Source organism: Geotrypetes seraphini, chromosome 9 (assembly GCF_902459505.1).
Source record: "Geotrypetes seraphini chromosome 9, aGeoSer1.1, whole genome shotgun sequence".
NCBI lineage: Eukaryota > Metazoa > Chordata > Amphibia > Gymnophiona > Dermophiidae > Geotrypetes > Geotrypetes seraphini.
Window position 1 is genome coordinate 42,443,570 of NC_047092.1, and position 16,830 is coordinate 42,460,399.

The 16,830-nt window shown below is 39.3% G+C and overlaps 1 protein-coding gene across 19 annotated transcripts in view; it reads right to left on the reverse strand.

Annotated features, from left to right (window-relative positions):
- The window catches only part of BRD1 (bromodomain containing 1), a 274,234-nt gene that overhangs the window by 195,796 nt on the left and 61,608 nt on the right, over positions 1-16,830 (reverse strand). For all 19 annotated transcript variants that reach the window (XR_004540658.1, XM_033958908.1, XM_033958902.1 and 16 more), the window contains 2 exons: positions 14,389-15,762; positions 7,509-7,665 (listed from right to left, as the gene is read on the reverse strand). Coding sequence is in view for 18 of the 19 variants with exons in the window: in XM_033958916.1 (XP_033814807.1) it covers positions 7,509-7,665; positions 14,389-15,762 (1,531 nt within the window). In the remaining variant the exon portion in view is untranslated. The remainder of the gene's footprint in view (positions 1-7,508; positions 7,666-14,388; positions 15,763-16,830) is intronic.

The window sequence follows — 16,830 nt, forward strand, 5'->3', positions numbered from 1 at the left end:
TAAGGTGTAAGATGAATGAATGTTTTGTACTAAATAACACCTTCTACCCTACCTTATTTGGAACTTTGGTTATCTAGATGTGCAGTTCTAGAAACCGCTTTCACTATTATGAGCTGTCTACCCTCTATTGCATGTTGAGGGAAGAGGAAGTGGTGGTTGCAAACTTACCGGGTGCAATACCATATTAATATAGCATATTACCTTGGAGATGAAGGAACAGCGCATTGCTTCTGCCCAACCAGGCTCAAACTGGAAGGATGGAGTGAAAGGGAAAAGGATTCTGGGCTAAGGGGATGAAGACGGAAAGAAAAACCCACAGCAGGAAAGAAAGGGAGGAACAGGCAGGTGAACCAGATGCTAGAAGCAGGGGGGGGGGGGGAAGAAAGAGGGAAAAAAGCTAGATGGGGTTGAAAAGAAGAGACACACTGGTATGGAAGAGGAAGATAGGGGAAATCTGGACACAGGAAGGTAACAGAAAGAGGGGAAATTATGTGCATGGGGCATAGGGGCAGAGACATAAAGGGGACATGCCATGGGGATGGTATATGGACACAGGGGGGGGGGCAATGGCAGATACATAGGGGAGATATTAGAAATGGGTAAAATAGGAGCACAGAAGTGAGATGGTTTGTGGGGATGGGACAGGGACCGAGCTCGCAGGCTCCAGTGGCTTGCATAAATTACATTGTAATGTACCATGAAAATAAGAGGGAGGAAGGTAGATAGATAGGCCACGCGAGAGGAGCTGAAGGGTGGTAGAAAGGAACAGATGGTAAAGGAGGGAGGGAAGGGTGGTGGTGGAAAGGAATAGGACAGACATTGAAGGAGGGTGGAGAGGAACAGACCCTGAAGGGAAATGTGGAAGACAGAGTGGGAAGAAGACAGATGCCAGACTATGGGGGAGCGGAGGGAAGAAGATGGGTGCTAGACCAATTGGGGGGGGGGGTGAAGGGAGAGGCACAGTAACAGAAAATGGAAGACGCAGAGAGAAGACACACAGTGGATGGAAGGAATTGAATGAGAAGATGTGGAAAGCAGAAACCAGACAACAAAGGTAGAAAAAAAAAATTATATTTTATTTATTTTTTGCTTTAGGATAAAGTAGTATATTAGTTGTGTTGATAAAAATTTATAAACAAAGCCCTGCCAGCTGAACATCTCTTTCTTTAATTCAGCAGCAGGAACTTTGATTTATAAGAAAGGAATAAGCTAAATATTACAGTACTAAGGCTTATATGGATGCAGCGGGGACGGTGACGGGGCGGTGAATGGGATGGCAGTGGCGGTGACAGGGCGGTGAAAGGGATGGTGGGCCGGGGATGGGGCGGTGACGGGGACAGATTTTTTCCCCGTGTCATTCTCTACTGCAGATCATTTTAAAGATAAACTCAAATATGTTTAAGCAAAGGAATAGCCAAAGAGTTTGAAGGTTTTCTGGGAGAAAAATGAATATCAAATATTTGCTAACCACACTCAAGACTTGAACCCCTGACGTATGGAAGATAAAAGCAGCACCTTACGACATAGAGTTATAGAGGTAACTTCATTTAGAAATTGGTAACAGCCTTTACAGACTAAGCAGATGAGAAATGGCTTCTAGTCAAAGCTGTGAGAAGTGAAGGAGATGATTAAAAGTCAGTGCAGATGTGTTTGGCCAAACCACACCGAAAGCACACCCAATCAGATTTGAATGTTTTCTGGTGGGAAGTCCAAACGGTGCCTATGACTAAACTAAACCTTAAGTTTATATACTGCATCATCTCGTCAGATATTACTTAGGCATCCTTAGTATAAGAAGGTCAAGAAGTGTTTTCTCTTTTAGCACTCCTATTCTGTATTATTGCTTATGCTGATTTCTGAGACCTTACCTTTCCTGATTATCTTTTAACCTTTTTTTTCCTATATCTGCCATAACTCTCTCCATTCTACAGGACCATTAGCAGCTAAAGTAATTTGCAATTTTGATGTTTGTCTAACCTTTTTCATCTTTCCAGGAACAAATCTAGGTGAGAATGATATATTGCTAGCTACTTAGGTGTCTTTATTAGATAAAAGCTCAGGCAGAACTGATTTCTTCTTTGGGACTCCCATTCTGTGTTATTGCTTATGGTGATTTTCCATTAACTTTTTCTCCCCCTGATATCTGCCACAACTCTCTCCATTCCAAAGGGTCATTAGCAGGTCTGAGAATTAGTGATGGTAAAAATTGGTTCCAGGAGTACTGGCTGAAAAAAACAAACAAACCATGCTGTTTTAAACTTTGGTGCCAGCAAAATGAGTATGTGGAACCTATGATGTTGGGAAGATGAAAGCAGTGCTTTTCCTCATAGAGCTAAAGGTAAATCTTTTTAGTCATAATTAATAGGCATCCTTATTATAAAAAAGGAACAGTGTTTTTTTGCATCTATTCATTCTAGCTGTTATTCTGAGACTGTGGTGTAACATTCTCCCAAGACTTCTGTTTGTTATTTTTGCCACATATGTCTGTCAACTTTTTTCCCCTTTTTCTCTTGATTTCAGGCTCCCAGAGTGGCTAATGACTCCCATTGTGTTTTCCCAGAGGCCAGAGCAGGTCTGTTCAAACTGGGTTCAGCACAACAGCTTGCACCTGGCCAAAGCTCAAATCCCAAAACAGAACGAATAGGTCAGAATGATGTACTGCAACCTTTCTTTGCCCTTGTGATGAATTATCTACATTTTCACAATACTAACATGTTTCACACTTGTTTTTCCTTCAGAAGGGTGTAGTTATAAAAGATTTTCTGAGAAAACAGTCAATTGGCGAGTTTTAGGCTCTCTCTTTCAAAGGTGCACTAAATCCACGCATGCGTTAACTAGTAACATGTGCATTGGATAACATGCACGCGTTAAGTTTTACCACGCACTGAAGCGGCACCGTTTAGGTGCCGTTAGCGTGTGCTAAAGGTTAACGTGTGCATGTTATCCTATGGACGCATTAGTAGTTAGAGCATGCATGGATTTATAAAAGACCAGCCTAAAACTGACCAATCAACTCTTAATTTGCCTTAATCCATCTTCCTTTTTCTTCAGCCTGCCTTCTCCTACCAGGAGCAGATTCTGGGACCTTAACAATTCGACCACAGTAACAACTTGGACCTAAGAGTGGCTTACTCTGCATACCTGTCATTCATCTCATCAAACTGCAGTTGCCTGATATTATACTTCCATGCTGCTTTCCTGGACTGTGCAATAAAAAACTTATACCATTTTTCACCTTGTGCTTATTTACATTGAGTAGCAGCCGGGCAGTAGTGTTTCCTTACTAAGTACCACTTCAGCTATTTTGTCACATTCACCTTTGTCTTATCTAGTGTTTCATGAGGCCCAGGCTGCAAAGGAGAGAAGTGGGGAGGCCCTTAGGGGGTGGCAAACAGGGTAGCTGACATGTCTCTGTCTCACAGCCTGCAACCAGCATATTTGAGAACATGAGATTAGATGAGAGGTGGAGAGGATGAACAAGGTGCAACGAGGTGCCTTAACTTGGTGGCTTCTTTGGAGAGGATTCCTACCCTGACAGCTTGAGATATGCTTAACTGCAGCCGTTACGGAGCTGCAAGTACGCCGAAGCTACAGTCCAAACGACGCCTATACGGAACAGTATAATCAAACTAGAATTGCTGATTTTGTAGCACAGCAGTTAGTAATGAAGGTTGAGGTGTGAGCCTGGTCTGGGTTCGACTCCCTCATGTCCTTCAGCTGACAAAATACTCATTTTAATAAAAATGAAAAGCTACAGACCAATCCAATCTAATTTTCATCTCAAACAGCACAACATTAGCAATACTAGAAACAATACATTCCAAAAGTTGAGCTTGCATTTGATAAAAACAGCTGTATTTGACTCCATGTCACATTTATTAAACCATACTTGAGATTCTGGCTTTTGGAACAATGAAAGCAGTGCTTTAAGCCATTGAGCTACCAGTCTTTTGTCTCAGCTGACTGTGATATGATAGCTAAGCAGATGATACCTTAGCAGATCACTAAGCTATGATATGACAGGGGAGTCATTAACTGGAGTGGAAGGTAGTATAGCTCAATGAGTAAAAGCACTGTGCTTATCTTACAGAGGTTGTGAGTTCAACTCCTGGCCTGTCTTTTACTTGTGGCATTCTACCTTGCAGATGCACCTTGATGATGTCACAATGAGGTCAGCATTGTGCTGCTGCATACCTCCATTTACAATGAACTAGAAGCCACATTCAGGTCTGTTCTGTGTTTTATTCTGTTTTTAAGCTTGGCTAATTGAAGTGATGGGCTTTCTGTTTGCTTTGAAGAATGAGCTGATTGTAGCAATGTTTCATGAGAGTGTTTAGAGCAAGGAATCACTTGTAAAAACCTCTCTCAAATAACGTCTGTGGGATGCTCAGAGAAAGCTGATTGAATAACCTAGGCTGCCTAAATAGCATGTATCCTACTAAAGCCTTTCTGGAGCTTAAACCACGTCTAACTCAAGCCTATACGATGCTCAAAAGTCCTATGCTTTATACTTCTTATAGAAGCTAAAGATACCATTGCTATACAACTTTTTGTGTAGCACGGAAGTAAAGCTTCCCCCCTTCCATGCTCATGTTTCCAGTTCAACTCCCACTGAAACTAATATAATAATTATCCTTTTAAACATGGTATACTGTTTTTATTATCTTTTGAATGATGGTATACTTTGGTTTTATTATTTACAGTCCTGAAATAATGATTACAAAGTAAAAACCACATTTTTATATATAACCTCATAGGGACGTCTATCTGACATCTATCTTAAGAAAATGGATTTTTTAAAAACGAATAACGGACGTCTGTCCGACGCCTAAGTAACGCTGACTGCCACTTGCGCCCCGAGGACATCTAAAGCACGCCTAAAACTAGATGTCGTTTATAGAATCGGGGCCTTAATGCTTACTTTTAAATTAAAAGAAAAATGGATCCATTAGTGACTTAAATTTATTAGAAAATACTATAATTTTCTAAGAAACAATAAAAATGAGTTCAAATATTTTTATTGAATTTTTAGTAAAATAGAACAGAACATATAAAACAGATATGGTAGCTGCCAGTGTGCGAGAATACAAATGGACAAATAAGATATTCAAATAGTATACAAGTAATATGAATTCTGCAGTCACACACTACAACTCCAATGGAGTCAAAAGGGAATCCTGGAGAGGGTGGAGAGAATAGTACCTTGCTCATTCATTAAGTAGTGATGGGGGGGAGTGTATAAGAGGGCTATTATGCCTTGTAATATTAGTAGTAGAGAGACTTCAAATTTTAATATAGCAAAGAGTGTAACAAAATTTCAAGGAAGAGTATAGTGGAAATATCATTGGCAATTAAGAAAAGTTCACTATGGGAGCCCAGATCTTATTAATTGTATTCTGTCTGTTGGAGAATTCTGCCGCTTTAATTTCATATAAGTGAATCAGGATGATAGTATTCCACCAGAACGCGACATTCTATAGATCTGCAGGTTTCCAATTATGTAGAATCATTTAGATAGCAAGTGCTATCAAAATGTTAAGTAAGGATTTCTGCCAGGTGGTTAAAGAGTCTTCAATGGTGAGAGCTCTAAAAATGAGAATATCAGATGAAAGATCTGATTGTATTGGAAGAATCTGTTTGATGATATGCCAGATTTGTGACCAAAAAATAGCAATACTAGGACAAGAAAAAAATCATATGATGTAAGTCCGAGTGACAGTGCCAATTGTTAGAGCCTAGAAAGCTAGCGCAAAACATCTTATTCAGAGTCCAAAAGGCTTTATATATGATAAGAAGTAAAGGGACTATGAGAGACTAGATGATGCAGTGGGTCGTAAGATCTTGTTGAAATAGAGCTCCCAGTCCTTGGCAGATCCTTTCCAAGATGTTTCGTTGGACCATATGTCGGTGGACTTTTTGGATCTGGGGAAAAAAGTTTGGAGCGCAGTTCCCTATAGAAAATAGATGTGAAATGTCCCAAAGTGAATCTGAGATGAGAAAACGAGATAAAAGCCGATGATTTAGGAAATTCAGAAATGGAGGGTGAACATTTTTTAATACAATGAGAAAGTTGTAGCCATCGGAAAAATTCTGAAGAGGGAATGGCAAACTTGCTCATGATTTGGGAGAAGGATAAGAGGGTATTATTTTCGGAAATATGGTCCAGTAACCAAACACCATCCAAGAACGCCAATGAATAGGATGATTGTCAATTGGGATTTGGTAACTTTAAGTGGTCACATTCTTCTTGAAATATTTGGTGTCCTTTTCAATCGTGACATGAACGTTATGATGTCCCTTAACCTAACCGCCATCTCTTCTAAAGTTGAATCCCTATTAGAAACAATAAAAATGGATCCATTAGTGACTTAAATTTATTAGAAAATACTATAATTTCCTAAGAAACAATGTTTTCCAAGATTTTAAAAAGTAAAATGTGATGCTAAATAATTGAAAGTTAATCCACAGCTTTTCTCTGTATCTATTTATGTACCCATATAAATTTAATGAAGCTTCTCATCAGGATCTATAGCTCAAGTTTAACAATTCAACTGAGGTTTCCAATGCTGTAATTACAAAAAATGATATTAATGTCATTCAATATCTTCTTTTGCCAGAACTATTTGCTGTCACATATTTCATAGTCTTGCCTTTTTTTGCGATGAGGTAGGGCTTGTTAACTTTAGACTTGCTTCTTTGTTATAGCAATAAACTGCAGTCCATCTATTGGTCTGTACATGTATATGAATAACTGTACACATGCACCATCTTTTCAGTTAAATGTGTGCAGTTTTTCACACCACACAACAGGTGGGAGAGCATGTTGCTTTTCCCACCACTGTTGCAAGAGAATGAAAGTAGCAAAAGGAATTGATGCTGCCTCTACTTCAAATTTGTACATATCACTGCATTTTAATCAGTCTAAGGCAGTGTATCGCAAACTGTGTGCCTCCTGAGATTTCAGGTGTGCCGCGGTACACTCAGGAAGAGGAGAGATGCTGGCACCAGCTGACAATGCCTCTTGCAAAGAAAGGCATGTCCTGTAAGCAATCTCCCGACGCCGGCCCTTCTCTCCGGCGCAGGTCCTTCTCTCGGTGCAAAGCCTGTTTGAAGGGTCTTTGCACATGTGCTGACACAAGCGCGTGACATCATCATGCCAACGCCAGTGCATTTCCGGGGTTCATGAACCGGGGACACTAGATTTAGTGTGCCCCAGCTCAAAAAAGTTTGCGAGACACTGGTTTAGGGAGTAGAGAACATGAGTGGAGAGAAACATCTTATTCAACAAAACTATTTTTATTTTCAAAAGCTACCCTATGACAAATCAAATCAAAATGTATAAAGATCAGCAAAATAAAGAAACACACTCAGGAATAACTAACTTGTTTTGTTTCTGTAGACAATTTTGTTGCTTCAATCTCAATCTTTGTTGAAATTTGCAGTTTTAAAAATCTGACAATATAACTTAAAAGTATAACAAATTTTTTCTTCATAAATATTTTACACACCTGCTGAGTGCTTCTCTGTGTCTGCAAATTGGACTGCAGTCTTCTCAAGAGAGGAACTCCATTCCGAGACAGCCTTTTTAGTAACCAATAACTGTGCATTCTTTCAATAAATTGCTTCTTCCGTTGAATGGATACCTGATTCATAATTTTATTTAATCTGAAAATAGTAAAAAGCAATAATTGTGTTTTTAAATCTTAAATCAGTACCCAAGTAACATTTCCAAATCAAACAATAGATGGAAAAGTGATTTACAATTATTTTGTTCTTGAAATGTTAACTGGCAGTATGATATGCCTGTACCCAGATATTTGAAGAAAAATAAAGAAATTAAATTAATTAATTGTACACTTTATCCTTTTACCAGCAATTTCCCAAATTTGACCCACCTCAAAACTGTTGCTCAAAGCTATGGAAACCTAAAAGTATCTGGAGGTTTGAGAACCGATTACTAACCGTTCTCTCCCCCCCCTTTTTTTTTTTGTTTACAAAGCCAAGTTAGGCTTTATCGCTGGCTGCAGTGGTATTTGCTCCATTCCTATTGTTTAAAAAAAAATTATGTATCACTTACAAAACTAAGCAGTTTACAATCAATATAAGATGATAGTACATCTTATATCTAGCAACAGCTACTGCTACCCACATTGATGACTTAAATCATGCTTATTCATACACTATGGGCTAGATTCACTAAGCAAACCAATCGTTTACTGATCGGTTTGCGAGCCCTTTGCGACCTGATTTCCCTCCTGCAGTATTCACTAACCTGTTTTGCGAACCGACTTCGATCAGCGCATGCAAATGAGGGGAACTGCATGCAAAGTAGGTAGGGACGCGATTCACTAAACAAATCTGCCAATTCGACTGTGCTAGCCAATCAACCCAAAAAGCGACTGCTGAGGACCAGTCGCTGAAGCCATTTCCAACTGCCTTCTGCCGCCCTGCTCTCAGCCGTTAACCCTGATCTCCTGCTTCCTCGATCTGCCTGCTTGCTCTGACTGTAGCTGCTCTGATCGCCTGCCTGCCCCAACTCTCCCACCCTTCCCCGTAATGTAAGCTCGTGGTTTTAACCTGCAGGTTTTAAAGCGGGTTAAAACCACGGGCTGTAAAAAAAGAAAAAAAAAAGTGCCGGGCCAGAGGTCCAGCAAATGTACAGACCATGTAAAGATGGTATGCGCATGCGCGGGGATCGCTATAGAGCGATCCGTGCTGGCAGATGGGGGCGTTCCTCCGATCACCCCCATCTGCATGTTGCAGTTTGGTAACTTCGTCGGACCTCTGCCTGGATCAGGCCCGATCAGGCAGGTTAGTGAATCTAGCCCTATATCCTTTGATCTTTAACAATATCACAGCTCTTGTATAATTAACAGTTGTAGAAAGGCTTTTCACAAACATATCAACAAATAATTGCGTTTTCAAAAACTTTTTGAAGATATCTCTAGATTTACACAATCACAACTGACCTGGCAATTTGCTCCACAAATTCACAACTGCAACAGAGAACATCGATTTCTAACTCTTGCATGCAATATATTCCTCTCCTACTCAGTAGATAATCTCATAACACTTTCAGATCTCAATACCATTCTTGGGCGGTATGTCTCCAAAATATTGTGAAAACATCCAGGTGCTTAATCATATAGCACTCATTGAATTATCGATAGTACTTTAGATTGTACCCTTTGATGTATAGGAAGCCAATGGAGCTTCTTCAAAATAGGTATGGTATGGGTCATTCGTGAAACGCCCATAATCATTCTAGCAGCAGAATTCATCAATACCTGTAATACTTTACCACCCCCAAATACACGAGTGTTGGCGCTAATACCACCACAAAAGCCTAATGCAGCTTCGTAATAGGGGGCCCATGTCCAGGCTCAAGATAGTTTTTGAGCTGCAAAATGTTGATTTGAATAATTAATCAATTCTTATGTCTTGCATTTAATTTCCACTCACCATCTCTAGCTCTCGTTCACCCAAGATAATTTTAAACTATGATTCAATTTCTGGAATTTTTATTAACCCCTGTGTAACTTAATTTTACCAATTGTTTTTTTCCAATCTCAGCCCATTTTCTTATTTATATATTTGTAAACCGCTTAGATATTTTTATTATTTGCAGTATATTAAATAAAGCTGAACTGTTATCTACTGCCATTTTATTAGGCCATTCTGTTAAAGCAAAAGCTTGGATACAAATCATCTTATTGAAATGGGGCTTTAGAGGACTTAACGAAAACAGCTGGGGGCTTGAGCCAAAATAGGGTCTTAGCTACATAAACTCCTGATTAGAGAATGACACAGGGACAGATACCCGCAGAGAACTGTAGGGCAAGGCAGGGGACAAACTTTGTTTCTTTATCATTCTCTTCCTACTATATGGAATAGCATCTATAAAATTCTAGTATCAATATGAAAAAACTGTTCGAGGCTTGTTCAAATGAGGACAGCAATTAAATGACTTGCAATAACGCCGGCGCTGACAGAGATAGTCAAAAGCAAGCTCCACATACTCAGTAACATGCACGTTAACCGAGTATTGCCGAAACGTGAATACTTATATGTTTCTCAAATTAAACCTATGCTCTATTCTTTGACTGAACTAGCATTGATATCTTTTTTTTTTTTCTTTTCAAACTAACGCACTCGCAGCACGTCAAAACAGTTTGTTTCGTACCGGTGAGGATATGTTGTCAGCCGTTTCAAATGGTGAGTGACACTACAGCTATATCCCCTAAGGAAGCCAGCTGGTGAAAGATCAAGCCACCGTTGAGAATTTAACATAAGAGCCTTTAAGTCCATTTTGCTGGGTGGAAGTTTGTTGTCATCACCAGTCCATGACTTTCAGCCAGTGGTTGTACCTCACGTTCCAATCAGTAATTCAAGCAAGAAACACTCAATTGCTTCACAGCATGATTGTCACCAGCAGATTTATTATAAAAAAATTTTTTCACAAATTAAGAAAAAAAGAAAAAAGTAGAATTTTTACGCACTAGCTAATTGCTCAAACAAAATAAAAAATCAAACAAAAATATTTAAGAAATAATTGCTTTTATGCAGTTTTGTTTTGAAATGAGGTTTTTTTGACCTTTGCCCCTTTGGAGTGTCTTTACAAGAAAACTTTGTTTTTTGACACAATGGTATTTGAGGTTTTTTCTTCATTACAAAAAATATTAGACATAACATACAAAAATTACTAGACATGAAATTTTAAAATACCAAGAACCCCTTTTATGAAACTTTTCTCCTGGAATGGATGAACAAATTCCTTTATGTGTTCCCTCCATTTCCACTTATTCTCAAGACACTTGTCAAACTCAAGAGAGACTCTGCCACCATGATTCTGATAGCTCCTTGGTGGCCCAGACAACCTTAGTTCTCCCTTCTACTTCAACTCATTCCAATCTGCAGTCTCTACATATGACACTTTGGTTCCTCTCGGCATAACGTCACACCTTCAGTTTTATCAATCTGTCAGACATTTTAGATGCTTCCACAAAATCTGCCACCAGGCAATGTTACAACCAGAAGTGGACTAGGTTTTCTGCCTGGTGCGATCTTCATCACCAGGAGCCTCAGTCTACCTCCTTATCTTCAGTTCTGGATTATCTATTGGCCTCAAATCTACCTCTGTTAAAAAGAGTCCATCTCAGTGCAATTGTTGCTTTTCATCAACCACTAGATAGAAAACCTCTATCTGCTCATCCTGTGGTTTCCAGATTTATGAAAGGACTTTTCAATTTCAAACCAGCTCCAGTGGTTTGGGATCTCAATAGCATACTTGCTAAATTAATGAAACCACCATTTAAACCAATGTCTACGGCTCATCTTAAATATCTCCCTTGGAAGGTAGTCTTCCTCATCTCTCTCATATCTGCTCGCAGAATTAGTGAGTTACAAGCTTTGGTAGCAGACCCACTATTTACAGTATTCCATCATAAGATGGTACTCCGCACTCATCCAAAATTCTTACCAAAAGTTGTTACAGAATGTCATTTCAATCAATCCATTGTGCTCCCAGTATTTTTTCCCAAATCTCATTCTCATCCTGGAGAAACAGCTCTTCATACTCTGGATCATAAGCATGCTTTGCTCTACTATTTACAAAGGACTAAATCACATAGATCTTCTCCTCAAATTTTTGTCTCCTTTGATCCAAACAAGTTGGGACATCCAGTTTCCAAGAGGAATATTTCCAACTGGTTGGCTGCTTGCATCTCGTTTTGTTATGCTCAGGCTGGGCTGCAACTGGAGGGTCGAGTCCACAAAATTAGAGCTATGGCAGCTTCAGTGACTTTCCTTAGATCCACTCCTGTTGAGGAAATATGCAAAGCTACTACTTGGTTCTCAGTTTATACCTTTACTTTTCATTACTGTCTGGATTCTTTTTCCAGATGGGATGACCACTTTGGCGAACAGTATTACAAAATTTATTCTCCTAAACGCCAACACTCCCAACATCCCATTCTGGTTAGCTTGGAGGTCACCCATATGTGAGAATATGCTGCCTGCTTGTCCTGGGATAAAGCACAGTTACTTACTGTAACAGGTGTTATCCAGGGATAGCAGGCAGATATTCTCACAACCCACCCACCTCCCCTGGTTGGCATCTTAGCTGGCTATCTAAAATGAGGAAACGCATGCCCTACGTCAGGCAGGAAGGCACTCGCACATGCGCGGTGTGGTCAGTCACAAACTTTCTAAAGTTCTTTTGCAGTTGTCCACATTAGGGCTCCGTGGATGACGCCATCCAAATGTGAGAATATCTGTCTGCTGTCCCTGGATAACACCTGTTATGGTAAGAAACTGTGCTGTTTAGGAGGAAAGAGGAGCAGTTCAGTCAGACATATTTAGTTTCAAATGAAGGCAGAACATCCAGGCAGCAATGTCAGCCAAACAGGCAGACTTTTTCTTGGACTTTAGGTGAAATTTCAGATGTAAAGATTTCAATACACTTTTCACTGTCCGTACAGGCTCCATGGATGACGTAATCATCTGCTTATCCTGGAATAAAATATGATATTTGGTATAGCTCTAATTGAAACCAGCAATCACTGCTAGCTCTCTGAACTTTAGCCCTAACTCTGAAATCAGATGTAGATTAATTCAAACCTCCTCCCAGTTCAAGATAGTTTCTAGGCTATCAAAAAAAATAGAACCATAGAACATTGTCCTTGCAACAGCGTGCTTTCAATCAACAAAACAGTTTTAAAGTTTACATAGAGATATATTTAAAAAATTCCTCTTAAAAAAATGCAATTAGATACCATCCTCTGTCATTGTCTATATTAATTTATTGTTTGTGTGAGAGCTAAATAAGTCACTCCATCTCCTTCCACAAGCATGTTTTGACTATAAAAAGTGCCTTTTTATGAACCTGAATCCCATCAGCAAATCACATATAGCTTGTGTAGAACTTCTATGGTATCATGTAACGTTAGACCAACCTAGAAAGGGACTACTTCTGTACTACACTGGAGTGGTCAGTGGTATACAGAAGAGAGATCTTAATAAAGAAGGCTTGCATAATGATATGTTCCAGAGAACTGAAATAGGCAAGAGAGCAGATGGTGTGCTGTGATATTAAAAATATACACACACACACGAGTATCCAGTTATCTTACTTTCTTGTGATATATTTCTCTAAAGGATAAAATGAAAATACTTACCTGTAAAAGGTGTTCTCTGAGGACAGCAGTATATATTCTCACACATGGGCAACATCACAGCAGTATATATTCTCACACATGGGCAACATCATCCACAGAACCCGATAGGGAAAGTGCTAAGCAAATTATCACTTTAAATCTTTAGGCAATGCCCATCCCACACAAGTGCCAGTGGTCCCACAAGCCGATGTTGGGCAGAAAGGCATTAGTTCAACTAGTGGAGATGGGAGAATATATGTCTGCTGTCCTCGGAAACACCTGCTACCGATAAGTCTCTTTGCTTTCTCTGAGGACAGTCAGGCATTATCACATGCAGGACTCCCAGGCTCATGACTCTGGGAGAAGCTAAACATAGCAGCCTGGTGAAATTCAACAGGGATGGAGGGAAAGTTGGAACTCAGGAAGTAAAGCAAAAAAACAACAGCGAAGGTGACCTATGGTGCTCAGTTTGCTTTATTATATGATCAAGACTCGGCACAATCATGTTTTGGCCGAGAAGGCCTGCCTCAGGAGTCTGAATATGGTTAGAAGAGATATCGGGAAGTATCTCAGAGTTAGTACTTTTAGTTGAAGCAACAACAATTGGCTGAAAGATTGAGTAATGTTTTGTTCAAAGAAGTGCTGCTGTGATTGACAGCACAAAATTTTGTTTGAAATAATGATGAATGGCTGGCTGAATTAGAAGGATAATTTTCCACTTTTAAAAGTGCTGCTGTGTTCAACAGCATGTAACACAAGAGATGTGCGTCACATGCTGTTGAATACAGCAGTACTTCTTTGAGTAAAACATTACTCAGTCTTGAAGAAAATATTGAAAACAATAAAAATTAAGAATTAAGAAGAAAAGAATTAATCGGGAAAACACACACAAAAAAAAAAACTTCAAAGTTTGACATGCTGAGGAGATACCAAAGACAGTTTCTCGGCTATGCAGATAAACTTAGAACAGATGGTTCTGTGAGCTGACGACGGGCCTGAAGGCACCGGCACACATAAGATTTAAAGTGACAGTGCACTTGACAGAGTCCATACTGGGTTCTATGGATGACATCAACCACATGTTTGAATATATGCCTGCTGTCCTCGGAGAAGCTACATTAGATAATTTTTTTATAACTGCATTTAATTTCATAATAATAGTTTCTAATACATTCCTGGTGCCACAAACTATCTAGCAATTTTATTCTATATCCTTAAGACTGCAGAAACTTACTTCTGAGGGGGGATATAAGGAATTGTTACTGTTGGCATAATCGTACAGGCTTCAGTCAATGCCTTTTTAAGCTTCTTTGCCTTTCTTTTCACTTTGGATGTAGATCGCACAGCATTATCTGGCCCTACGTTTTTGTGAATACCATTTTTCATTTCACTTTCTTCATAAATATTTAAAGGCCGCCTTGTGCATCCAGGTGGAGTATGAACATCACAGTACGCTGTCTTTTTTACAGAAAAAATTGTGCCACTGGCTGTTACCTCCCTAACAGGTTCCATTTTCATGTACAAACCAGCCTTTTGAGCACATGTTACGTGGAATGCTGTGTAGCAGTTGGCTTTATGACACTGGATACAGGCACCAACACCCTTTTGTTTACAGAGGTAGCATGTTAACTTCCACCTTGCTGGGGGAATGTTTTGTACACCATCAATTGGTTCAATGAAAACCGTACTAGCAAATCCAACTTCTGGAATCCACAAAGCACAAACAACATGCCCCCATCGATCATCATCAGTCTTTTTAAAGGCACCTCCCTTGTTTGGGCACAGCACACAGTCTATTGGCACAGTACGAGATTGTAGACAACGTCTACATAACCATTGCCCCTCAGGTATATATGGCACCCCATAACACTCTTGATGTACTGCTAAATTACACATGTCACAAAATAGGATAACATTGCTGTTCTGACATTCACCGTCCATACATATACAGCAAACTGCATCCTCATCAATTAATGACTGATGGTCTCCTTGTTTTTGGTTTTCACAGTAAGACTCTTTTTCAAACCTGTCCATAAGGAATTCAAACATATTCTGTGATACAACGGACAGCCCATCATTTTTTCGTTTTTCATTTATTATTTCCAGCCATGCATAATCTTCCTCATCCATATCATATTCCACTTCTTTATCAAGCTCATCAGGGGACTTTTCAATGAATTTATAATAATTTGGAGGTCTCCGAGGAGCAGAGGGTGGGCTGCACTCAACAATGCGCACTTGTGGCTCTGGAAGAGTACTTGATGTAGTAGGTCCATATGCACTTGGAAGAACTTCATTTTTCTTTTTTACTTTGCTATTTTTATGTCGTTTGGCTCTTGGACATACCTGAGGTGGTTGCTCACTGTTTTCTTTATTGCTATTACATTCACTCAGTTCCTGTGCTGTAAGATCATCATCTAATATAATGTCTATAGGATCAAATATATTGATCCTGTGCAGACGACCTTCAATTTCAATTTCAACCATCCTCTGAGCCTGAGCATATGTTAATGTTTCTCGTGTAGGGGAGTGTTTAATACTGCCTGGGGAAGTAGAATGTCTTGTAGAAATTCTATGGTATCTTCCTTTTCGTCTCATTTTTGATAACCTAAAAAATTAAAGGCAGAGACGGTCAGAAAAATCAAGTTAATATATTGTGAAAACAATATTTTAATAGATTGTACATAACAAAATCCACTACTGTATTCTTCAAATTTAGGACATTTGTGCAGGAGTACTCCCAGAACAGTAATTCTAGAACCAAAAAAAAAACCCATTCAGAGCAAGCCTGAAGGCTGCAAATCAGTTTAGTCTTCATAATACCCTTAAATAAATACATGTATGAGAAATCTGCATACAATGGGAGCAACAAATTCAAATTCCTCATAATTTTCAGGTTTCATGATTGTTTGCAGCGCTCTAGCATTATATATGAAAAGAAAAATAAAAGGTGATTAGCCTTCATCAACTATAAGAGATCGCAAAAAGAGGAAACAAGCAACAATATTTAGAAAAGTTAAGAAAAGCTGGTAAAGTAGTCAGGAAAGGAAAGATGCAAATGTAAGATAAAACAGTTTCTTACCGTAACAGTATTATCCAGGGACAGCAGGAAGATATACTCACATGTGGGTGACATCATCCACAGAGCCCGGTAATGTCACTAAGTTTTGAGAAACTTTGCGATTACCTGCACTGCGCATGCAAGAGTGCCTTCCTGCCCGACATCTATTCATTGAGAAAAACAGACTGACTCTGTATATTAACACACCCCGAGAGCAGAAACTGCTATGCAAAAATTTTTGCTCAGAGAAATGTAACTCTAAAGAGGGAGAGGAAACCCCCTCTTGGACGAAAAGAGTTTTATCTTCCAATCATTGCTTAATAGATGCAAAAGCAATTCCCACTCAAGGGTGCGAGTAGTAAAAAAACTGAATAAATCTCTTAATATTGCTGTATGCTTTCAAAAAACTTTCAAACAACTTCAATTCTTGCATTCAGGTTGACACTGGACACTTTACAGTCATGAGGTTGAAAAATAAATAAAGATACTTATCAGGGTCCCGACGCGGCCCCGTTTCAGTATCTGCTTCAGGAGACCCCGTTTGATCAAAGCTGAAAAGGGTAACAACCATAAGACAATTCCAAAAAAGTGTCGTTCTTGAAATGAAACATCTCT